The sequence below is a fragment of the Takifugu flavidus genome, chromosome 7 (assembly GCF_003711565.1).
Source record: "Takifugu flavidus isolate HTHZ2018 chromosome 7, ASM371156v2, whole genome shotgun sequence".
Taxonomy (NCBI): Eukaryota; Metazoa; Chordata; class Actinopteri; order Tetraodontiformes; family Tetraodontidae; genus Takifugu; species Takifugu flavidus.
In genome coordinates this window covers 9,952,017-9,977,257 of record NC_079526.1, presented here as the reverse complement: position 1 = coordinate 9,977,257, position 25,241 = coordinate 9,952,017, and the positions used below count along the sequence as shown (strand labels likewise).

The 25,241-nt window shown below is 45.5% G+C and overlaps 1 protein-coding gene across 5 annotated transcripts in view; it reads left to right on the top strand.

The window, feature by feature from the left end:
* Positions 1-25,241, top strand: part of negr1 (neuronal growth regulator 1) — a 92,746-nt gene that overhangs the window by 48,341 nt on the left and 19,164 nt on the right. For 3 of the 5 annotated variants that reach the window (XM_057038659.1, XM_057038658.1, XM_057038661.1), the window contains exons 4-7: positions 4,551-4,682; positions 14,700-14,820; positions 16,450-16,598; positions 23,041-23,079. In XM_057038659.1, coding sequence (XP_056894639.1) covers positions 4,551-4,682; positions 14,700-14,820; positions 16,450-16,598; positions 23,041-23,079 — 441 coding nt within the window. The remainder of the gene's footprint in view (positions 1-4,550; positions 4,683-14,699; positions 14,821-16,449; positions 16,599-23,040; positions 23,080-25,241) is intronic. The other 2 variants (XM_057038660.1, XM_057038662.1) reach the window with 1 other exon arrangement.

Below are 25,241 nucleotides of genomic sequence, written 5' to 3'. Positions count from 1 at the left end.
AACAGCTACATTCTCAACACTCCCCTTGTGCTGCTCAAGGTTTCCTTGTGTTAAATCAGGTGTCTGTAAAAACTCAACACCAAACGTTGTTGTAAAAGATCTTATATAATTAAATTAACTATTGCAAGTAGTACTTTAGTGACATATTATCTACTTATACTACGTATAAGTAAAGCAGCTAATCATACAATTCTCTTTTTATCTGGATGGCATGAGCATATTTATTTTCTGTTGTGCAGACAATGATGTTTTTCACTTTTGCTGGACAAGAACCATACTCCCACCACCGAGAGCTTCAACATAGCATTGCTATAACAACATTCCCCTGACATCATCATCCTCCAACACTGGCCAATGTAACTAACTCCAATCAGCTGGCAGCCAATAGCTGCCTCTGCACATTATGGATGCTCCTGTCGGGCATCATCGCGGCTGAGATGAGTGAGGACATGACTCACTGTGTGAGCGGGACCCTGATAGGCAACGGCAGAAAATACCAGAGGGTCCAAAATCCAGTGGCTGATTATAAAAAGGGTGGACATGGCATGGTCTTAGAGGCTTAAAAAACAAATCAGCAGTTCACAAGTGTACTGGAGGGCCTGCATTTACGTGTGTGTGTGCGCGCCTGTACATGTGGCAGAGTGAGGACCAAAGTAGGCGTTTCATTTTGCAAAATGAGGACCTTTTTGGTAAATGAAAACATTTTGCCCGAGCAAAATGATTCAGGAGTTTTTAGATTTAGGTGGTGTTTAGGATGACAATTAGGCATTTTATAGGAATGCTTGGGTGAGGGGAAGGGGATTGGGTAATGTATTATGTCAGGAAGGGTCCTCACAAAGATATATGGAATAAGTGAGCATGTTCGAGTGTATTCTATAAAATAGGGATTTCTCTAGTCATCAATATGATTGTTACACCATAAAAGGATCCTTTTCACATTCACTGTAAATTACTGTTCTCTAAAGCGTTAAACAAACATGTCCAAAAATAGTCCTTTAATTTGGCCTACATCCTGAGTTTATTCATTTAATTGTGTCAATCTCCCTTTACCAAATATATTTAATCAGTGTGCAGCGTAGGCCTCATTATAACCACATAATTTGTCCATTGTCTGAAAATTAATTTGGCAGCAAGACAGAAACATGAGGTAAGACACATTTTTTCTCCCGGATCATGATCCAAATTACTCAGCGGGAGGAAAATTCCAAACAGTCAAAATGCAATAAACCTTCACAAATTAATTATCTCAAAGCTTACATATGGACCAAACAGCATCAGGAATTATATGCAGTTACAGCATCCAGCTGTCAGAACAACTGGGAAAACACATAATTGAATTTACGGCGACCAACAATCCAACATGTTGCCTCCATAAGCTTTTAAGGGTTTGGATCAGTGTTGGATCATACAACTTTCTTTGGAACAGCTCAAAAAATACTTTAGGATTTAAACCATTAAAAAGCCCTAAAATGCAGCTGTAGTAATATTAAATAAATTGTCTTTTTCACCACCATGTGAAGTGTGTAATTTCCTTAATGTGATATTGTTCATCATCAGTTTAACTGAGCCTCGACAGGAGCATAAATCATTCATTATTGCTCATTCTTATGTGCTGTGGTGAATGTTTTTATGACACGGGGCCCTTCTGGTGCCCAAATGCTGGACATTTTAACTCAAAAGGGCAACGCAGACAACTATTCCCTCAGTTCAGACAAATAAAAAAAGAAGAAATTGAAAAAAAACCTTTTTCCTTTGTCTTTATTCTCATGACACAACTCGTAAATGAAATCTATGTAAGGCAAATGAGGTAGTGTGTTTATTTTTATTCATAACACATAGATTATTGGAGGCTTTTCCTTATGTTCACATGTTTAATGGAGCGTTCGTGACCCATTTTCATCACATCCTCTGTTTTAATGAGAACTGTGTTTATTTTTAGAGCTGCAGATGTTTATAGCTTCAACTAACCTCTGACACCCATAAAAAGTTATTTTTTGAAGTGTTCGCTTATGAAACTGTCTCCTTGCATTGGAGAGAAGTGGTGTTTTCTGGAGTGTGGAGCTTCATAAGTGAGCATCGGACCATCTGCCTCAAAGAAAACAGTTCCAGGATCAATCAGATCAGGCTAAAGTTGAGCTTCAACAAATATGAGCTCTGAAGCACAGTGGAGTTCTCCACTTTGCGAGGCACCTAAAAATAGATCATTATTTAAAGGGGAAGCAGCAGTTACGCCCAACAAACAACCAGCACAATCCTCAAAGGGCTGGGATGGTGCCGTGTAAATGTAGTGATTCTATATTTTCTATATAAAAAAGCTGCAAAAGGAAAAAAACAACAACTGTGATGTCTGTGCTGCAAGTTCAGTTCAAAAAGAAAATACAGTATTGAAACAGAGTAAAAGGGTCCTGAAATGTGTTTTATGTGAGTTGGACATCATGAATTCTGAGTTTTGTCATCTGTAATAATGACGTTATTCTCATATGAACAACAGCTTTCCTTGAAATTACATTTTCACTTTCTCTCAGCAGCCTGTGAGCATCTAAACGGGATTACTCACAGTTATCAGATGTTCTGGTCCAGGATCTGTGTGGGAGATGCTTTTGAACGATGGAGATGACTGAAAGCGAAGTAGCATCATTGTTGTTAGCTTTAGAATCACCTACGCATGATCCACAGACAACAAACTCCCATGTAGGAATGGTCATTGGCACCGGTCCCTCTCCAGTAGAGGCTCCTGCTGGAGTAGTAGGGGGGTATTCAACGCTCTCCAGTAGTTTGGATGCACCGGTTTTGACCACAAACGTCCATACAGCTCCTGTAAAAGGTGTTCCTGTCTCATGGTTCTCATCACTAAGTGGATCAGCTCTGCAGTCCGACGCAGGAGGCGTCATTGTAATGGCTCCGACTGTCTCTGCAGCATTGATCAGCGCCTCTAACAAACAAGCTAGACTGGGCGGTACCACTATATGTCCCAGGAACCCATAACGCTGTGTGATGGAGACTTACTGAAATGAATATTTGGCTTCAGCGTCGCTGTGGGGGCCACAGCAGCGCCAGCAGAAGTTACTTTAAGGATACAGATACTGTAACATAATCCGCACTTTACTCACCACATTGATTAAACAGAAAGAATCCGCCACCAGAAGGGGAAGTTTTTATTTCCTCTGAGTCCTTTTTACGTACCACTGGTGATAAAGTGCCCCCACTTTGCTGTTTATGAGCTCACAACTGTGTTCGGTGCTTCTGTGCATCCGGAAACCGGAGATGTGAAAAAAGAAAAACCTTTTTCTGACACCAAAACATTTGATCTCTGTAAATAAACAAAAAAAAAAAAAAAGCATAATCCCAAACCTCCAGTAAAAACAATACTTGAGCCCAGCCACGAGTCGCGCCGGACTCAGAAACGCTCCTTTGTATTGCGTCTTTTGTCCCTGTGCTTTGGCACATTAGCGCTCCTGCCTCTCACCATGCAGAGCTTGTTTTCAGATAGCTGCTCTTTTTTTCATATTTGCTGTTGTTTGTGCAGACACCGATATCTCTGCCAAGACCCCTTTGTTGCCAGTACAACAGTGCGAGGAGAGACGGGAGAGCTCATTATCGACAGTGCCTCCATTTTTGTTGTGACATAGCTAGCAGATAGAAAACCACCAAGGTTGTGGATTGAGGGACTTTTTTTTTTGTAAAGGCATCAGGCTCAGTTGCAGGATAGACTGTCAGCACACAATGTTGGACACACCACTGCGGGTGGTTTGGATTCGCCTCTTTTATGAGATGTTGGGCCCAGGTTAGCTTAATTCAGCACACTTTTTGCTCACCACCCTTTCACGCTAGTTGTGAGTTACCTCTGGCTAAAAGTACTTTAGGTACACTGACCATTCTGTTGCTACATGCTGCCAATGCTACACATTATAAAAGAGGTTCTCCTGCACTGTTGATTGAAACAAACTTGATTTGTTCCTGTGTTCTGGATACAATTGCTTATTTCATCCTCATTATTCAAATGGAATTACACCTGATGCCCTTATTGCTTCTTGGCAGTTCTTAGTAGCAGCACATTCAGCAGCACCTGTCTCCTGTCACCTCCAACAACGCTGGAATTCCGAATTAAAATGATCCCCTTGCTGATCGAAGCGGACTTGTTTGTGTGGATTGTCGCCCCCTCCGGCTTTGCACTTAAGCCGTGCTAATACGTCAGTCATGCTGCTTTGCCACAACTGCCTTTGGCGCCATTAGCTAGCTATAAAGATGCGACATGTGCACTGAGCTATCGAAAGTGTCTCTCTTCTTGGAGGTAGTTCTAACTGCAGATGATGACTGGAAATTGGCTATTATGTGTTTTTCCCCACGGTCGTATCAATACATATCGATTAGCGTGCCGCTAATCTGCTGCTACTTAAGTGTGCAATAAAGCTAATCAGGCGCTCAGCACATCTGAGAGCTTTCTTTACAGATCAAAGTTTTATCAATAACGAGGATTTGTCTTCACCGTCCACTCTACTGAGCCACGTAACCCGAGTCAGGCCCCAGTAAGTGTTCTTTTCTGTTTCCAGGCAGGAAGTACGACAGCGTTGAACATCTGAACATCACTGGCATCACGAGGGACCAGGCCGGAGACTACGAATGCAGCGCCCTGAACGACATCGCCTCGCCCGACACCAAAACTGTAAAAGTCACAGTCAACTGTGAGTACGCAGCCAGTCTCCTCTCCTTTGCGTGACTCGGGTCCAAACTGGAACTAGACGAGGGCGCAGCGTCCCCGGAGACGCGAGCCAAGAACGTGCAAAATCTAAAGTGGGAAGGGGCAAAAAAAGGTAGATTCTAAATCTTTAATGTGAGAATTCCCTTTTTGTCTGCACATGTAGATGATTAATTCCCACCAAGGAAAGGTCTGACTGTTCTAAGCAGCGTTCCATTATGCAGGTAATGAGTCTTTCCAAAGCGTGAGGAGACAGTAATGAGGAGCCTGGGCATTAATGAATGATCCCGGGCTTCAGCTGTCACGGTCACAGGGAAATCAGCCGTCGGAGGCGTGCGGAGGAAAAGGTGCCGGACAATTATTGCCATCCTTCCTCTCTCTTTTTCCCCCCTTAAGTACTCCTCTGCTTGGCTTTTATTCGTAGAGGCTTCTGCGCTCAATCTCACTTTTGGCAAAACGTACCAGGCGGTGGGCCACGGGGGTGGGGGGGTGGGGGGGGTATAGGAAATGGGCTCCTCTTGGCCCAGTTACTGGCTCATATCTGGAAACCTCATTATGCAAGGTTTTCATAGTTTCAAGTTTGATGAAATGTTTTATTTCATGCACCTTTTTTTATTTTTTTAAATCTTTACGTCCACTCAGACTTTGGCCGTTCTTTCATTCTGGCTTCATTATAAAACAAAAGTTTTTGCCGCCATCGTTTCCACGGCATTAATGAGCTGGGTCTCTGCGGAGTTTCGCAGGCCAGTTATAAATAGCTCCGCCGAGACACGGGTGCGAGAATCAAAGCGCCGCGGCAACAGGGACGCTCTTTATACCGCAGAACAAAAGAGATCTTCATAATGACCGATAAGGCTCGTCACTGCTGCGCGGCTACGGCGGGAGAGGAGGTTAGCGTGGGTTCAGCGCGGCGATTAACAGGACTTCCCCTCGCCACAGCTGGAGCGGCTCAATGGGCGGGAATTCAGTCGGAATTCTTCTGGGGTGATCTGTAGTTGATGGAGCCGTTGCTACCGCTGAGCGCTCACCCAGTGGTGGCTAGCACGTCCAACTGTGCACTTGTATCTGACGCACAGTCGTCTAAGGCTTATTTAGCTGCTCTGAGCTGCCCGTTTAAGCCGTCTTCAAATAAAAAGCAGGGAATCATATATTCGCACCAGGAGCAGAAAATGGATTCCAACAGGAAAGAGGGTCGCTGTTAGCCTGCATGTGGCTAATAAAGTCACATCAGTTCCGCCTTATGGACTGAAAAATGACTCTTTCAAAGCCGGCGTGGCTGCAGCACATTCGTGGGCCGAAGTGTTGAAAAAGCACGGCAGCCTTTTGGAATATCTGCGACGTGTTTTTAAAGTCATCCAGAGTGTTTGGGGAACACTTTAGAGGCTAATGGGCTAAAAGGCGTCTATTTCCTCGAAGCTTTGGAGTCACAGTAACAGTAAAAACGCGCTTAAGTGTTTCAGTCCAGCGTAATTCAAATGTTGCATCATTTGGCAGGTGTGAACGGTACGAAGTAATACCTTCAGAGGAGCTCTTCTGGATTCAGATCAGACTGGTGCTTTTTATGATGTGTTTTCTTTTGTAGTTTAACTTGTGCCCGTTTCAGTTTCTTTGTGTTCATTGTAGTTGTGTTCACACACATTGCAGTCAATCTAAAGGTAAATCTGATTGATTACCTGCCTGTTCAGGCTGATTGGGTGTCTGATTTAGCTGGTGATACCCAAATAAGTGTTGTAGCCCTGACGGCCACCTGCACACACACGGCTAACGCAACTTTTATTTTATTAAAATAAAAGTCTTCCTCACTGTGTAGATCGCTGGACTTTTTAGCTGCATCATCTGTTCTTCCTCATGATGCCAAATTCAGGTGAAAAGAGAAAACAATTGTCCTGTGCCTTTATTTTTAATTTCACAATAAAGGATGTCATCCCTAATGGCTGCAAATGCTAATGCTAACGAGGCTTTGGCTTCCCAATGTGGTCCACTTGTTGCTCGCACCATTTTCATGATTAAAATTCAATCATAAAGAAGAAAAATCAGTTTAAAAATAGCATACATATGCTATGAAATAAGCCCTACTCATGACATATGTAATACTTGCTATACTTTGCCTACTTGAATGTATTAGCATGCATGATTGATCAGACAGTGATGAATTGTTGCTTCAGTGGACTCCAAATCTCTCCTGTTGCAGCACTCTGACACATTAGCCCTCCCTCCCTGAGAAGTCTTTATTCAAAATTTGTCTGCAGTAATTAGTTTAGGCGAGTTGACGGAGTGGCCGGCACCACAAAGTGTAAATCTCCGAGCCGCCCCCCATTGGATTCATAAATATTTCATAAAGTCTGATGCCTCATTTGAGCTATGGCTAATACATAGCTGCGCAGACTTGCCTTTCCTGGCTTCAGCTGAACTGTTCACATCATGGCTGTTGTTTTATTGCAGCCATTTAGCATTTGGAGGCAACTCCGAGATTGATGTTCAAACTGCGCTAGCTTACCCTGATTCCCGGCATCAAGAATGATCTGTTAGCTACCTCCATTTAAGAGATAACAGAAGAGTCTAATAACCAAAACTCTAAAGAGCTCGATAGCTTGAAGCAGCTGAAAGATTTCTAGCTCCCAGACTATTCTGAAATTGATTTTAATCCATTTAGCCTCCTCGGCTTGCTAATTTTTAAATATAAGGTGTCAGGAAAAAAATGTTTTGCTCGGGGGAGCTGTAATGAGGGCCACTGGTGGCCACTCATCACTGTCTCTTCGCTGCCCTGCTGCAACTCCCCTGTCGTGATGGGAAGAGTTCTCAGTCTCTTTCCCAAAGTGCCGTATCATTCAGCCTCTTCTGCCATCAAACCATATTCACCAAGTGCCAGGAAACGCGGGGGCATCGACGGGGCCTCACTGTGCCAAGTTCTAAATGAAGACTTAGATGGTAGCTGATGCGGAAACTTAAACAAGAGAGGATGATGGCGCGAAGCAAGAAATTAAGTTGGATGAAAGAGATCCTGCTAATTTGGTGCGCGATCATACAGCTGCTACACTGACAAAATGAGCTAATGATACGGAGAAGCTGAGCAGCGGTGTTCAGTTTAGCACAGCGTGGTATATTTCCATTAAGCTAGGCTATATTAGCTCCCATTCATTGGGATACCACAACAGTGGTAGATCTTTGTACCCAGCTGTCCGATAGTGTCATTTAATAACAAGCTACACAACTTTTTTGCATCAGATCGCTTATATAGCTAAAACCACTATCGCTATCAGCCTGACACTGCAGTGTAAAACCTCAGATGACTTTTTGAAAACAAGGCAAAGGAACTTTCCAGTAAAAAAGCTAATGTAGGGTCTCAGGTGTGTTGCTGACATCACCTCTGTTAGCTTAGATGTTACTTTGAGCAACCAGTGGCAATCACTAGCCACCCCAGCACCCCCCAGTATCTGCAAACAATGGGATGTTCCGATGCTTCTGCTGGACGGAGAGTAAACAACTAAACACAAACACATATACACAAAGTCAACAGCATTTTCCATCATGAAAATATGGCATAAGATGCTAGCATTTAGGTGCTAACTGGTCAGAGCTGTTGTACTCTGGAGCAGCGCGACAACAGTCAAATTAAATATGAATTTCTCCTCACTTTTAGATTCATTATTTTACTTTTATTAATGAGTGTGGGTGACTTCTGGGCTAATTGCAGCTTAAGGTCATTTAAAAGAGCAAACTCAAAGTCGTGGAAACGAACCATCACGCTGCCTCTCGGAGCATCAAGCTGCTGTTTGGCTCGTTGAGAGGTGAAACACATCGGAGGAGTTTTAATTTTGCAGGTATTTGTGTGTCCAGGTCAGAAGGCTGGTGTTTGCCTGAGGCGCCAGGCTGCAGATAGTCTTCATTAAATCCTTTCTTTGTCTTTAAACGATCGGCGATGAATGATCAGCTAAACCGGAAACGGGCAGCTTCTTGTGCCGGGTGATATTTGATCTCTGACCCACGTTTAACGTCTCCATATTCATCCTCGCGGCAGGTGGGGGACGGTATTGGCTGAGATCCTCGCCGCACAGCGTGACACAAAGGCGCAAATATCAGATCCGACCGACTCAGTCAAAGGGATGAATCGCAAAGGGAGCGACCCTGAAAAAACCCACCTCCCGCCTGAGATGAAAAGCCACACTTTTATTAATTAATAAAGGTTTCCCAGCGTAGAACAATTAGCGACTGCTTAGAGATAAAACAATAACTGAAGCCCGCTGAGCAGTCCGAGGTATTTGACGTTCCTCTGTAGTTGGAAACGCTCCCTCCCTGCAGAGTCGGAGCCGTCTGCTCTCGTTCCCACTTGGATGAGCGACACTTCCTCGTTTGAACGCCGTCGCGTCACAAGATGGTGTTTGACAGCTCGCGCAAACTTTAGTCAAGACTGGAGACAGCGAACGCATCGTCTGGGTGTGCGTCACCTCTTCAGCTGTCAGGGTGGTCAGGTGACCAAAGGAGGGTTCTGGTTACCTTTAGGAGGCTCCTCATTAAAAATGAGTAACCAGCAGCAAACGGGGCGAGTGTCCATTTGACCCCCCCCCCCCCCCACACACACACACACACACACACACACATTTATCAGTCACTACAACTGATCCACAAATTCGACACATTTAGACAGAGTGCTTTAACTTCATTTGGCCTGGATTAAACTGGGTGGTTTTACACAGCCGGGGGGGGGGCGTGTCTCCAGCGCAGGAACCCCCCCCACCCCCCGAACCATTTACAGGAACTATTGCCTAACGGCGCCCCTGATCCAGGGTGCATTCTTGAATCGGCCCTGAAAAACTTCTTGGTGGAGTTTGCTCAGCGCCGATTGGCTAAACGTAGAGAGTTAGCCTAGCATCCTCCTCCCATTCATAGCGACTCGCCTGTGCTGTGTTAAAGCTCCCAGGTGGGCAGCCATCTGTAACCCCCCCCCTCCTCCCCGCCTCTCCCAGCTGTAAACACTCTCCTTTTCTTTTATATTCGTCGGGAAATGAAAGCCTTTGAACCTTTGATATAGCATTAGCGTCCTCATGATGAGCGCTAAAAACGCCACCCAGCACCGAGCAGCCTGATTGAAATGCAGAGTCGGGGGTGAAAACTTCAGATTCTTTGCATCAACTCATCTTTTGTTGCCCTCACCTCTAAAGGCCCCAGCACTCGGGGCCTGTTTGAGATTCAAAGCCCGTCCTGGCAGAAACTTGCCCCCATCGCTGACAGAGCTGCTCGAGGGAGTCGTGACCACTTCCGATGAATAAGAGGCCAAACTTGTTTGTTTGTGGTTAGCGGGCCCACCAACCGCCAATGTCAAGTATTGACGAGAACGTATACGAGGACGGGTGGCGTGGGAGCCTGCGTGCACGTCATCAACACCTCCCGCCTGAAAAATCACTCAAGGTTGCTGATGACGCCGAATCACTGATGATTCAAACGGGGCTCCGAGAAACGGCTTCTGATCGGATCTTTACCGGAGTTAAAATGAGGGCAATCAAGCTGCGAGGATGTCAATCTCCCTCTCCAAAGCCATTCTCCTGATTGCACACCTGTTTCCTGGGGCCAACGTTCCTGAGCTTCAGCAGGATCAACAGCCAGTAAACTGGATGCCAGAACCCACTTTTACAGAGGCCAAAAAGCTCGTTAACCCCTGTGGGCTCACAAGCAACAACGGGACCGGCTTTGATCAGCTCGGCTCAGGTTAGCGCGCACTGGGACCATCAGAACCGGCTGATTTCCGGTCCGGCATCATCACGTCGTGCCGGACGTTTAGGACCAACACGTGGAGGAACAAGCGTTCCCGATTTGAACATTGAACGTTGGCCGGATTTGGAAATGAGAGGTTTTTTTTGCTGAACCTTTTCCGAGGAGATCACGTAGATCACGTCAACAGACCTGACGCAGCCACTGGGTCCGCCCCACCTACCTGTGTTCAGTTGGTTAACCCGGGGGGGGGGGGGGGCAGACCCTCGTACCCCAGCTAATGTTGATGCGAAGGGGTAAAACTGAAGGATCCTCAGGAGACCTGGGAGGGTCCGATCCATTGGGCCTTTTGGTGTTGGGGTTTACACCTTCTTCCAGTGGCTCCTCATCAGCTTCCTTCCACACTCCAGGTGCATCTGAGGGGGTCAGGCCTGAGAGGAGTGAATGAGGTCAATCTTTTCCTTCAAACTAATAAAGTTTCTTCCATTCTAATACTTTTGGTAGCGTTCTAACTCCAGAAAATGGCCTAACCAGGTCCTAACCAGAGCTGACCCTCAGCTGGCCACACCTAGATGATGGGAACCCTCAAGCTTCTTCCTCTCCTGGACTCCCGGTGGAGCTGCGTGCTCTCCGCACATTAAGCCGGTTATTTATACGCCTCTTTATCATAAAAAAAATGAAGGAACACAATGTTCCCTTGCTGTGCTGAATAGAAATCTTAATTAATTAATAAATCTTGGCAGCGCCGGCGCTCCTGATGGAGGAGGACAATGAGGCCCGCAGATGGCGGTGTGGAACAGCGTCTCTGTGTGTACGCTGATAAGTCATGCGCTGATGAGTCCATTTTGTAATTGCAATGAAAACTCATTTTCAAATCTGGCTGGAGAGGTAGGGTTATTAATTGATCTTTTAATTAAAAAGCCCGCGTCCTCTGGCTTCTCTTGGCAAACAGTATTTTGCGGGTAAATAAATCATATTTGGCGCTGAAGGACACTAATTAATCATTAATAGTAACATAAAGACGGCTTTAGGCGCCCGTGATGTGTGATTATTTATGAAGCCCATCATTAGAATTTGATGGGGAGACTGGCAGACGCTTCCTTCCAGTCTACAAAAGTGCCTTTTCAGGAAGTTTGAGGTGTTTGTTGAAGTGTCATGGTCCAAACGATCTAATTGGGCCGATTGCCCCACCTCTGGCCATTTTTCACCCGGCAGCACCCATCTTTCTGCCATGCCGTGCTATTCCTGGACCCGACCCCTCACCCCCATCTGGCGGAGTCACCGCCGCGCCGGGTGTGATTTACGGCCCCACCGCATCATCCCGCAGACACTAAATTACCTGGATTATTGGACCTCCGGGACTTTTACTGCACTACTTTGCATTGCTCTCCAATCGCTGATGGCGTATTACACAATATATGATGATATAGGACATGCCAGCGAACCGAAATTGGAATTATTGAATTGGACTAGACTTTATGGGGGTGATCCGTCTTCACAGATTCAGTGCCAGGATCTGAATTGGAAAGACTTGATGTCGATATGCATATAAACTCCTCTGGTTGCAGATGATGCAACATGTTTTTCCCTGTTTGAAATGTTGCGGCTTTGGTTTAGCTGCTTCCCGATGAAAGGTCAGAGGTTAGGTCACTGGATGTCTATCATTACTTATTTTTTGTTCTTGGGGGTGGCAGATCTTTTCACAAAGGAACGTACCTCAACTTTGTTTACTGTCCTCAGCATTGGAATAAAGCAGAGTGGCTCTCTGTGGGAAGGTCGGGATATTGACCATTTCCGCCATCCAGCCTTCGGTACTGAATAACGGTCAGGTCAGCCCTGCACTTTCGGAGGCTTCATATAATCAATAGCAACACAATGACACCAGTGGAGGATTACAGGAACTCACCAGCCTGCAACCTTTATTCTGTCACACTTGTTATTGGCAAATATCTCTGCACGGGAGGTCTGTGGTGCCGTTTTCCCTGCTTCTTCCCTCCATTTCTTTCAGAATTGAGATGGTTTCCTTCACTAAATGCCGTCATGTTACTACATTCGACACCTCCCCCCTTTGTGATATAGGTCATGAGAAAGAACTTGTATTCTTTCTCTTCTTTATGGTGTGGTTATCTTACATCTAGTCATCCATTTTCTGTAAACCCCAAATCTATCCGAGCAGCCACTGGGTGAGAGGCAGGAATACACCCCACACTGGTCACCAGTCTCTTACAGGACATCCACCCATACCCAGGGTCAGGAGACCCAAACCAAATCTGTAGCCATTCCAACACTGTACCACGGCAGTTATCTCAAAATGTTAACTATGTTTAAAAAAAAGTGATAATCAGACAGGAAATGTACAGCAGACCCCCCCCCCCCCCCCCCCCCTTCAGTTAAATGTGCTCATTAGGATGCAGAGGAAGATTTAGTGAAAGGGCATCCCTTATCACAGTGCTGTTGCCTCTGCGACATGGTCGTGTGCCACTCCTACAAATGCTGGTGTTTCTTTTCTCACCTCGCACAGATGCATGGTAGCACTGCTGATCCATTCCTGTGACCTCCTCCGCTCAACATCCGCTGACTGTTGCGCCACGACTGTTGTTCCTTTCTGTTCTAAGGAAGGACAGCCTGCAGATGGAAAATCGTACTACTTTCTCTAAACAATATCTCAGCTTTAAGATAGGAACATGCGTTTAACGTGTCTTTTGGAGTTTCAGCTTTCACTGAGCCGATGAGTATAATCCTTGTAAAGTTACTTGTTGTAAAGTCCTTTATGGACAATGGCCTAGACCAGTGGCCATCAACCCAGTCCTATTAGGCCCATGATACCCCCCATGTTTTCTGCCCAAAGGAAACCGAGATCCCAGGTGAAAGCAGGGGTCTACCTGGTAGGACATAAAACCCAGATCAAGGGTGCGCCTTTGGGCCAGGGCCGGTGACCACTGGCCCCGACCACCCTCCAGTGACAGGCTGCAGCTCTTGGCACAGTCTGCTTCGTCACAATCAGGGTTGGGATTTACGATCCACGGGGCCTGTGGCTCTCCCCAGTCCTCAACCCAATTTGATCCACCTGATTTCCACGGTATTTAAAAGTTGCGATTTCACGTGGTGTCAGCGCTATTTCATTTTTTGTCTCAAATCATCGGCATCTCCTCTCGAAGCGCTAGCTGCCCGTCACCTGAATACACTGTGAAAAATGCCAGTCTCTGGAGACCACTCAGGGTCCCGAATGTCAAAGAAACACTAGAGGGGCCGGCAGCGCACCAAAACATACCCCAACATGTTTAGAGCCTAGCCTAACACACTCTCTGCCAGCCTTACTTTCCAGCCTTGGTTTTTGGACTGACTTCCAATGATCTGCCTCTTTTCGACTGGCCTCCCCAGCCTCCACCCCAGGAAACCACCTCGGTTTCTATTCAATTTTGTCTCTGTCAGCTCCTTGCCTGGATTTTGTCTGCCCGATTGCCTCTGTGGGTTATAAAATAAATTATGAATTGCCCGAGGGATCCATGGAGCACTTCCTGTTGGGATTTACTTCACGGTGTCTGTTACTGTTGGTGCTGGTGTCACAGTCGTGTTCTCATGTTTGTGGTCAAGACTGTTGTTTTTTGGCTGGTGTGCGGTGCCACTGCTCTTTAATGGAGAATCTGTGGGCTCCAGCTGCACTCCAGCATGTATTGAGTTGTGTCTCTGAATAGCCCTGCTCACTATAAGCCTTGTTTGTCTATTTAAAAGGATCATTTTTCTTTATTCGGTGTCTCAATGGTCGTGTGTATGGGGGGGTTTTGTCCAAGCACAGGAAAAAAGTTTATCTATCTCAGTTTGTTAATTGCATTTCTTTCAAGAGAGTGTTTCTTTCTTCATGCCTGGTAAATATTTAAAGGCCAAAAAAACCCCAAAAAACACATAAAGCGGCCTGTTTCGTATTAAAAAAAAGATTTAAAACAGAATTGAGTCCATGAAAGGCCTTCGTTTCGCATTCACAGAACCTGCCTCTGCCACTGAGACTTTGAACTTCCATTAAGCCATTTATCACCCCGCAGTCCAATTTTTCCATTTTCCCAACACAATATGCTTACACCACCTCTGCAGACCCTGAGCACCGTGTTAAGAGTGCGTTATGTGCACCGGCAAGGACGTCAGAGGTTGTCATCTTCCAGCTCAATGGCTCACTTTCAGCACTGCACGTCTTGTTTTATCACTTCCTTTTTTTTTACCCTCTTGCTGCTGATAACATGGACGGTTCCTTCAACTGGTGTTTGTGATCTAACAACACGTCTTATCTCCTCATATTCTCCAGTTGCTCCAACCATCCACGAGATAAAAATCCACGGAATCGGCCTGGGACGCACCGCTCTGCTGAGATGCGAGGCAACCGCCGTCCCCGCTCCAACATTTGAGTGGTACAAGGGCGAGAAAAGGTGAGGCCACGAGGTCACTAGAGCCGCCGATGCTCACGTGCATCTGCTGCATCACTCCACTGTTAGCATGAGGCAGCGCCTCATTTGCATAAGGAAGACGTGGCTCATTAGGCTTCACCCGAGATTTGGCTGTTGAAAAACCATCGGTCATGCTTCAGTTACTCAGCAACAACATTTTTAAAAACAAAGCCTGACAAAATATTTTGAAATCCTTTCATTTGGTTACAATTACAGATGCAGCAGCTGCGTTCCAGTTGTGCTAATCAATTTAGCTGGAAGCCATCTTAGCTATGTGTGCCTCCTGGTTACTGTATTGTTTCCGTACAGGATAGGACTTTCAAAAATGACTAAACTATATCATGTATGAGTTGTGTTTGACAACTGTAGTCGTTTGAACGTGTGTGTAATACCTACGTTAGCCTGTAAAAGGCAGTGATGTGCCTCAGGGCTGCATAATTGCTGTGCTTATTTTATGTATGATTACAAAATAAGGATCTAAAACACATGCACATATCTTTGTAAGCATGATGCTCCATACCCATATCATTGTATTAGCACTGAGCTAGTAGACTCATAGTGTATATGTGTATAAGCATTAGCTGTGTTAGTTTTTATTTCAGACCCTGAATTCATGTTTCCTCTTTTTCCTCTTGTGATATTTGTACTTGTCACATTCAACAGTCCAAATAGCTTAATCCATCAGGGGCCAGCAGTACAAATGGTGCTTTTATTCTGAGAAAACAGTGTACTTTTCTGCTTTAGCCAGATGTCCATGGCTGTGTTGTCCATCCTGATATAACTTGTGCTGGCAACACACCTAAATCACCAGCATCACATGCAAGAGTATGTCTGGATTCAAGTGTCTCTCCTTGAATTTGAAATCCAAATTACCCCCATTAGCCACTACTGGTGAGCACATTTTCAATCATCAGCTCGCACTGTGCTAATTGTAATTATGGGGTGGCTACACTTTATTCAAATTGGCAAGGAGGCAAGTTGGCATGAGTCTAGTTTGTGGTTAATTCAAGGACTTCAGATTTCTTTGAGTTCTGAATAGTGATATCCTCATTCCCCCCCTCTAATGAAAAAGACACAGAAAGGAACTGTGCGTAGGTAGAGGTGTGTGTCAACTTCCCGAGCCAGCCGAGCCATGTCAGAGGTGTCGAGGCGCCACAGAATGGCTGGGAAAGAGAAATGCCTTTTCTCTGGGGGATGTCAGGCTTTATTAATCCAAACAGGAATTCACAGTGACAAACGCTCAAGGGAAAGACGCGCCATAGCCCCACGTTCAGGAGGCGCCTGTGCATGTCGCCACAGAGTGAGTTTTGATCTCAGCGGGCTGCTAAAGATCATCACGACAACCAAAGTTAACAATGAAACATTAGTCAGCTTCAGCAACTGGAGTGGCATCCCCCGCCGCCACGGCAACAATACGACACACAGCGCGTCAAGTGGAAGCCAGCTGTTTGACCTCCGGGGTCGTTTCTCTCTCGTTGGGCCGTCAAAGCATCTCAGTGAGACAGCAATGATTAAGTGAGGGATAAACTGCTGAAGAGGGCGATGAAGTGTGGACGCTCTGGAGATCCACTCCAGGCTGAACCACGTGCGATTTGTGTTGTTTTTTTCCAGGATCAACAAAGGACAAGGCGTCGATATCAAGAGCCTCAGCTCCAGATCAGTCCTCACGGTGACCAACATGACCGAGGATCGCTTCGGAAACTACACGTGCGTGGCCAGCAACAAGCTGGGAATGGCCAACGCCAGCGCGTCTCTCATCAGTGAGTTTTTATGAATTTCAACCCGATGGGAGCGATGCACAGGCAGAGTGCCGAGTCAGCAATTGCGGAGTGCTCCGCCCACTTTCAAGTGTTTTTTTCTTTTGTTCTATTTGCTGCAAACTTTCTTGATGCACCATCAGGTCAAAGAAGCCCAGAGTGTCAGTTCCTCGCCCATCGATGTTTGCATTTAAAGTTTCATCTGCCAACAGGACAAAACAGCCCTTGGATTTAAATGTTAAGTCGGAAAAGAGTCAAAGAGGCCAAATAAGAGAAAACAGAATTATTCATCGTGTTTGGTGAATAATTGCACATCAAAGCGTTGGAGAAAAATAAAATGCTTCTAAAAAAGAGCAGATTCTGTCCTCAGGATGGAGGAACGGCAGTGTTGTGGGGTCCTTTAAGGACAACAAGGAAAGTTTATGGTGCTGTTGACAATGAAGGGGCAGGGGAGGAAAGGGTGGCGCTTTAATCCCTCGTCTCTCTTTAAAAGCCATCACATTTTTGAATGCAGTACAGTAAAACACCTTCTAGTTCAGTAAATACTGCGGTATGTATACAGTGGTATCATAACCAGTATGTTAGATAAAGAGGAATCAGGGACTACCTCAGCATCTATTGCAATGTGTGTTTTATTTATTAATTCAACAAAGTTATGAATGCAGGTGAAATCATCATAAACTTGTTTCAATGGCCTTATTCTTGTTACCTGGACTGAACCAGCCAAGCATCTTTAATGTGCAGTCACACAAAAAGTCACATTTCCAGTCATTTTAGGGCAACCCCTCCCAAAACGTTGCCACTGACATCAGTGGGACCAATGTTTCAGAGCCTGCAGAGTGAGAAGGCTTTTCAGTGGGACATCCTCAAGCGAGGCGCAGGTAAACTAAATTATTCAGTAGTTTCACGCCAGGTTCCCTGATTGGAACATCGTCCCCAGCAGGCCAGAGACTCTGCACCCAGAGAGGTGGAACAGTGTTGACGGAGGCCTCCTCTCCTGTTTGTGCAGGCACAGAGAACATGAAAGGCTCGTCTGGCATCCTCAGATGGATGATCCTAATGTGACACCGGCCTCAAAGGCAGCTTCCTGCGCTGTCACCCCCAACTCCTCTCTCTCTCTATCTGCCTGCTCTTTCATGTGCCCCTTCCCCTTGTCTCTCATTCTTCCTTTGTATCCCTCTCTTCTCCGGCAGTGGCCCCCCACTCACACACACACAGACACACACACACACACACACGCACACACACACACACACAGGCATTGCTTCCGCCCTCCTTTTCTCTCCCTGATATCCACTAATGGAAGAGAGGCCAATTCAGCTGTCACTCTTAATGCGAAGCGGCGCCCGATCACCGCAGCGCGCTCTCACCGCCGCATCGACGCAAATAACAATACCCAGAGGTTAAATTTCACCACGGGTGACTTTGGATTGTTATTTTAGAACCGGTCAATAGCTATTGATGAACAAGATGGGAAGAGGGAAAGGGGCATGCATATTTGATAGAGCGCGGCGCGCTGAGGTGAATTTAAAGTGTTGGGAGTCATCGGTCAACAGACGGTTGTACTGTACAGTCGCACCGGTTTCTGTTACACCCCAAGGTAGCGACGAGTCCACAGTCCATGCTGTCAGGAAACAGTCAGGCCCATTTAAGAAGGCTCCTTGGACTTCAGCTGCTGGGGGCATAAACTGAAAAAGGAAGGACCCGGTGCTCACTTTCATTAGCTTTATGTCAACGTTCTGAAGCTGAAAGGTCTTCATCCCTGTAGCGCAAATCCTTCCTACAAGAGCGCGAACAGCTCAACTTTAACTCTTTAACGAGGAGTATTTCTTGAGTTGGGTCTTTGTGTGGATTTTGGTTGGGACATTTGTGGCTGATGCTGCTCCAATAGGCACTCTGAAAATAGTTCAGGTGATTGTAAACAGCTCGTAACACCACGGCCCTCAAGTGGTGGCAGTTCCTCGAGCACGTGCGTAAACCAGTTCCACGTCACAAGATCGCTTGGCTTTATTCAGAGAATGAGGCTGGGAAGAGGGTAGGAATTCCAGTAGGAATGGTCACAATAAACAATAAGAATAAAGATGTGCCGTTGAAACATGACAGTTGTTGTAGTTTCTGCTGCCTGCAGCACATTCAGGTGCTGTCAGAAGTTAAGAACTCTGGAGGAATTCCGCCTCGGCATACCCGGTTCTTACCTTAAGGAAGCTCAGGGCTACAGCTGCTGCTTCTGTTTCAGGTTGTGATTCCATCAGTATTACACTTTAGACCTGTTGTCGTTGCTTAGAAGGTCTGCTGTGGGTCTCCAAAATGGGACGATCACTTAAAACAAAACAAGAACAGACGCCATGATTGAGAGCTCTTGGTTTGGAAGTGTCAGTTGGTTTGGAAGTGTCAGTGTGGAGCATTTTGGGGGGTTTCCACTTTAGTGGGGTTCAACCATGCCGCTCTTCTGTAGTTGGGGTCCTCCCTAAACTTTTCAGTGAAGGTAGACTGGAGCTGCTCTGGGGGAAACAGAACAATTAGCACAAAGGAAGATGAATATTCCAGTCTTATTAAGGTTAACAATACATTTATAACACTTAAGTATCAGTTCTATAATGGGACAAATAACATAAGCACAAATTTATTGATTTTTTTGTTCACTGACTGGAGCCACTTGAAAGTACCAAATATCTGCTTTTTGCTTCACATGTGAAAGATGAATGCTTGTGGGTGAATGTTTGAACTATCAGGCACCAAAATGCAGGTTAATTTTGTTGTGAATGCCCACGGTGGCGTTACCTGAATGTTTCAGTATTATTTTATACACACAGATGTTTTGGTTTGAATCGACTAGCGTAGTGCTGCTGGTGTTAGCTTTGACACGGGAGATGGAGACTGTTTACGCCCACATTGATGTATCTTGTCAATTCCAGAACCATTACATCTTAAGTACCAAAGCATGCTGGATGGGTTTCTGAATGTTTTTCTGGCATGCAGCAATACACGCACACGCACACACATAATTACACACACCTTATGATTTTAGCTGAGGTGCAACAATCAACCGACAGTCCGTGCCTCGGCTTCCCATTTCGTACTGGAGATGGAAGGAAACTTGATGAAAAGACTGAAACTGTTCACTCCAATTTTCTGAGGAGTGCTCCAGCTTAATTGGTCCAGCTCTTATCCCTCAGCCCACCCCGGCTTAGCCCTGGAGGAGATTTCCTTTGCCTTTACCTCTGCCTTCATTTCCTCCTCTCCCTCCTCCCACCCAGGCAGCAGTCGGAAGCGGCTGATGACAGAGGGGGAAAAAAGAGTTACTGTCTCGCTCTCTTTCTCCACCACCGTTCAGCTCCCCTCAGGCGAGAGACACTGCTGCCTAGTTGGTTAATGAATGTCGTGTTTGTTTGCCACGCTTATCAATCACCGCATGTGTTGGTGTCATTTCAACATCTGCCATTGTTGTTGATGATGTTGTTTGCTCCCACACTCTGATTGTACCTGAGTAATGGAGCACGGATGCAGGGAAAAAGGGGAGCGCTGAGGGTGAAACCAGAAATAGGATCGTGCGATAACAACTTTAAAGAGCAGAGAAATCAGGCTGAAATGTTTGTGGAGGAGTTTTGCGGGTTCCATTTATTCTCACCTGAAATTACTACATCTCTTGCTATGATTTGTACGCGTGAGAACACGCTAACGGCGATTTTTCACCATTTACCTTGCTTGTGATGACTCAGACTTCCATCTTAAGGCAATCTGAAGTTCCATTAACATTTCCCAGTTGCACATGATGAGGAAGTGTTTGGTATAGTCAGCGTCCATCCCGCAGGCAGCGTTCCCACCCACACCCCGCCTATCCCCGCCGACACCTACAAGAGTCCAGATACGCGAGGAGGAACGTTCATTGTTGGATGGCTGAGCCTGGCGAATGCCCACAGGATGATACAGTGTCCGAGTGAGTTGAATGACAAAGGATACCGAACAAATTGGCTCGTTCACAAATTAGCACAAACAATATCTGACGATCGTGTCAGAGTCTTTGATGCGCAGTTGGAGAAAGTAAGGATATAATGAGATTTTCTTCGACAATGACAATAACTGAGCAGAAAATTAATTGCTGATACTTTGCATTTGCAGGATGTTGAGTCCTGTCTTAGCTGACGACAGGAGAGAGCACAGAGGGGAACACTACGGATGAGCTCCCAGTTGATTACACGGCTAATATGCAGAGAGAATCAATTAATTTATACTTACGTTCACACCTCCAGGCAATTTGGAGTCATCAGTCAAACTCTTCCGGGCCTGGGGGGGTGCAGAGAGCCTTGAGCCCACACAGACACAGTGAGAACATGGAGCTGTCACACAGAATGTTAACAAACTTGGGGACATGTTGCTGTGAGGCAAAGCTGTTAACCTTGACCAGGTCACCCATTTGGAACAATTGTTTCCAAACATTAGCAACACGGCTACTACAACAGGTTACAAAAAGATGCGGGAACGATATGACAAAGGCAGTTAAACACCCATATCTGGCCCCTAAAACAAAAGAAGACTGAAAACTGTTGCATAAAATGTCTATATTTGGTTCTTCACATCATTATTAGTAGCAAAATTCATTATCATCAGTATAGAGAGTGTCGCTAATCTTCTGGGTGGTTTGGGCTCACTTGATTAGAAGTTACACCCAAAATGTTCTGGTCTCTTTTCTGCTTTTTGGAACTTTGGTTTTAAGTAGCCCAGCCTTTGGTCTTTATCGTGTTCCCCTTAACTAACAACTCTTTAACAAGTCTGCTACTTCACACTCAAGCGTTCTAATATTTGACGCAGTTGTTCTAACATTTGCACGGAGGCCCCACATGAATACTGGATCCCTCACATCTTGTCCTTTTAAATCTCTCTCTTCATCCCGTCCGCGGAGAACACACAGAATGGCAAGCCATGAAATGAAATAGCTGTGAAAGCTAATGTGTTTAATCTTGCGAGCGAGCGGGAGAGGGTGACCGCCATATTCAGTGCGTGAAATGATGCTGCCGGTCTGCTGGATGAGAGAAAGAGCCCCGATGGCAGCGCGCAGCTGGGAAGGAGAGATTGCATGTCCAAAGATGTGTTCCGTGGTGACGGACGAGGGTTTGAGAGCTCCTGAAGTGATCCACTGCTGCATTTATGCTCAAGCATTAATCGAATGGTCCCAGATTAAAGAAACAACCAATGGGAAACTTTTTTGCGTATAGTGCATGTGATATACAGAAAAAAAGTGGTTTCCACCAGCACAAGAAGACAAGCCCTGTTTTAATACCATGCATTAATATTGATTCCTACACAATTTCACAAGCAAATAACAATGAAAACGAGTAATGGTCCTCTGCAAATGGCTGCTTTAGTGATTCAGCACAGAGGCAGAGAGGAGACGTGGCTGATGATGCCAACACTAGGCGCACCGTTTAAATGGATGCGTGTCAATACATTGTAAATAGACACCCAGGCCTGAGAGAAATCTCCAGAAACAGCGGATCTGTGGTTGCATTCAGCGGACGTTTGTCTGAAAAAAGCCTCATTGAACCTCAATGGTTGCTTTGGTTTGAAGGACACAAGGACTTTGTGACGCTTTTACTCACTTTTCTAACTCTGTTGCTGCCATTTTTATAGATATGGACATCGTGATACATTCAGGTGCACATTTAAATCTTTTGTTACTTGTGTGTAATCATAAAAATGGCAACAAACTGACTGAAGTGGAAGAAATCTTGTGAATTTATTTTCTTTCTTAGGATCCAAATAAAGACCATGTTGTAATATTTTAATGAAACACTCACGTCATTTTGGATCATTCCTTGTTTCTGTAAAAGTGCGATTAAATTGCTTTGTGCTCCCCACACATGAATTAACTCGGCAACGACGCGACGTGACATTTTGAACAAAAACGTAAAACATACATTAATGATGTGTTCGGTGGCGTCGGTGGATGGGCGCGCGCCGCCGTGCCGAATCCAGCATTTCTGGAGGACACATTATTCCGTCTCTCAAATGTCACCGGCGGCTCAGCCTGAAATGAGTTCATAAGGTAATCAGATTGGAACTCTGAGTTCCCTCCTCAGCGGGATCAAAGGCAGCATAATAGCGCTTTTACTTTTTTTTACTTTAATCTGTTCGTGCAGCCTCAAGGAAGGAGAGAAAAGTAGAAACACTAGCCGAGTTCTTTGTCCAAGCTTGGCATCAGCCGCAGCGCGGTTGCCAGGTTACCTTTGCATGTCCTAGCGGTCAGCATGTAGCTTTAACAAGGGGTTACAACACTTGGTGCGTCAGTGCGGAGAGACGCACGATGCTTGTTTTAATGCACAGGATTTGTGTCCATTCCATGTCCTTTTTGTCCTAACATGCACTCTTCAGTTTACATCTCCATTCTGTTAATAACACATACCTGTCCTCTTTCCCTCCTCTCCCCCTCCCCCCTCCCCCACTGTAGCAATAATTGAACCTACTACAACTAGTGCCTCGAGCCCAGGTCAGTATATGTCACCACGCTGTCCGCCAGCATCAGCGTCCAGGCCTGCCGCCTGGCACTAACCTGAGCTGGAACCATTTCGATTTGTTTGGATTGGCTGGATGGAATGCCTGCTGGCTGTGCAGCTTCATTGTCTGTCAGTGATTTCTTTTAGTTGCCTTCCTTTCATATTTTGGTTAATTCTGGGGGGAGGGGGGGCTGACATGGACGGCCTGGTTAAGTATCCCTCCCGCAGCCTGCGCCATCATGCCCTTTCCTCCTCTCCATCACCACTCCTCCGCCAGCAGCTTCCATGTAGAGTAAACAGTGGTGCCATCAAAGCGACCCCCCCCTCAGGCTTCTGGGTCCGGTGCTTTTCATAACGCTGACGGCTTTTTCTCCGTCTCTTCATGGCTTCCTCTCTGCCGGAACCACCTCTTTCCTGCTCATCACCGCTGCCTGAATGCAGCGAAACATCAAAAGCAGGAAAATGATGGTGCAAAGGCCTGGAGTCTGTTGTTTGCATGATGGAATCTCTGCTCTTTGATCTGTCTTCCCTCTCTGTTTTCCTCTTTTTCCATCATTGTCACACATCTCTCTCTTCTTTCCGGCACAATCAGCTGGCCCTTTGCCTTCCTCTGTGACCCCGCTGTCCCGTGGGACCCGCTGTGGGTGCTCCGCTGTCAATGCCGCCCTTGTCTCATCGTCTCTGTCCCAGTTCTACATCCCAGCTCTGAATTTCCAACACAAGCGCCTCATTTTTTTCTCTCTTTGATGGCTTTCTGATAATGATTACATTATTTTTGGTTTAATCCTTTTCATGCTCACAGAAACATGCAGAAACGGTCCCGTTAAAAATCGTTTTTGCAGGAAGAACACTTGAGCAGGACCAGCTATTTTAACAAAGTGGTGGGGGGTAAAGCAAGAGATAAAGCCAGGAAGAGAAAAGCAACGGACAAATAAAGTCGAACACGTTGCCTATGATGAGACAGTGTCAGTCCCAGAGATCTGACACGTTCACACTGCATTCGCTCCCTGTCTCCGCCGTTTATGGAGGTTCCCTCACATAATAAGTAAATAACTGCGACAGTTGGCGACAGTCCTGGCCCCTCTTCTCTCATTTGATGCCATGCTTGCAGAATAAAAGACAATTTCATGGTTCAAAGAAATTCCGGCGGTTTCAATCACGGCGGTATACTCACTCAGCAGCCCACTGTACTTGTTTTGTCCCCACACCGCATTGGGAGTTAATTTTATTTTGATGGGAGGCTCTCTAAGAGCCCCCGCAAATAGCTCTTTCATCGTATTTTCTTTAATTAAGTTCAAAAAATTAGTCTGAGGCCTGTTTCTGGTTTCCCTGTGAGTAGACAAAGGTGGCTGTGGTGAGCAAATCCCGAGACACAAAGCAAACCCGTTTTCATCCTCTGTCAGCAATACATATATATATTATATATTTATAACTAGCTGCTTATACATTTTAAAAGGTTTTAAAAGGCTCAAAGAATCAAACTAGAATTATAAACCCAGCAGCTGTTTGGAAGTTGGGGAGAAACATTTGGAAGAAGAAGAAAAAAAATTAAAAGCACTTTCATGGTGCCCAGTGTATGGAGGCTGATTCTTCATCCCTTTGATGCACCCGGCTTCTTCTGGAGGTTTCTCCAAGCTTTCCTGTCTAATAAAGTCTCCGAAACCCCCCGTGGCTACTCTTCCTACACCTGCCATCTTCTTTCATCTGGCTCATAATTACAGGAACAGCAGCACGTTTTAGGCGTTATTACTATTTATTATCAGTTTAAGGGATGAACATTACTGCAGTAGAGCACCAGAAGGCGTTCCAAGATTGTAAGAGATCCTATCACACATTAATGCCAAGAACTTTATTTAAAAAAACAAATAATAATGACATTTTAATAGAACTTTTTCAACATTTGGTCCGACAGAGCCCAAGGTAAAAAAAAACATAACCCAAAAGCAGTTATAAGACAACAGCTCGCAATAGCTAATGAGAAATCCGTGTAAAAAAAACAGAAAAGCTTCCTCCAATGAGGAAACAATCAACATATGGAATTAATGTATGATAATGAGTCCTTTTAGTGGCCAGTGCACACTCCGTGTTTGTGCACTGTAATAGATTTGGTGAGAAGGTCCAGCAGTGAGGTTGAAAATGCTAAAGAACATGACTG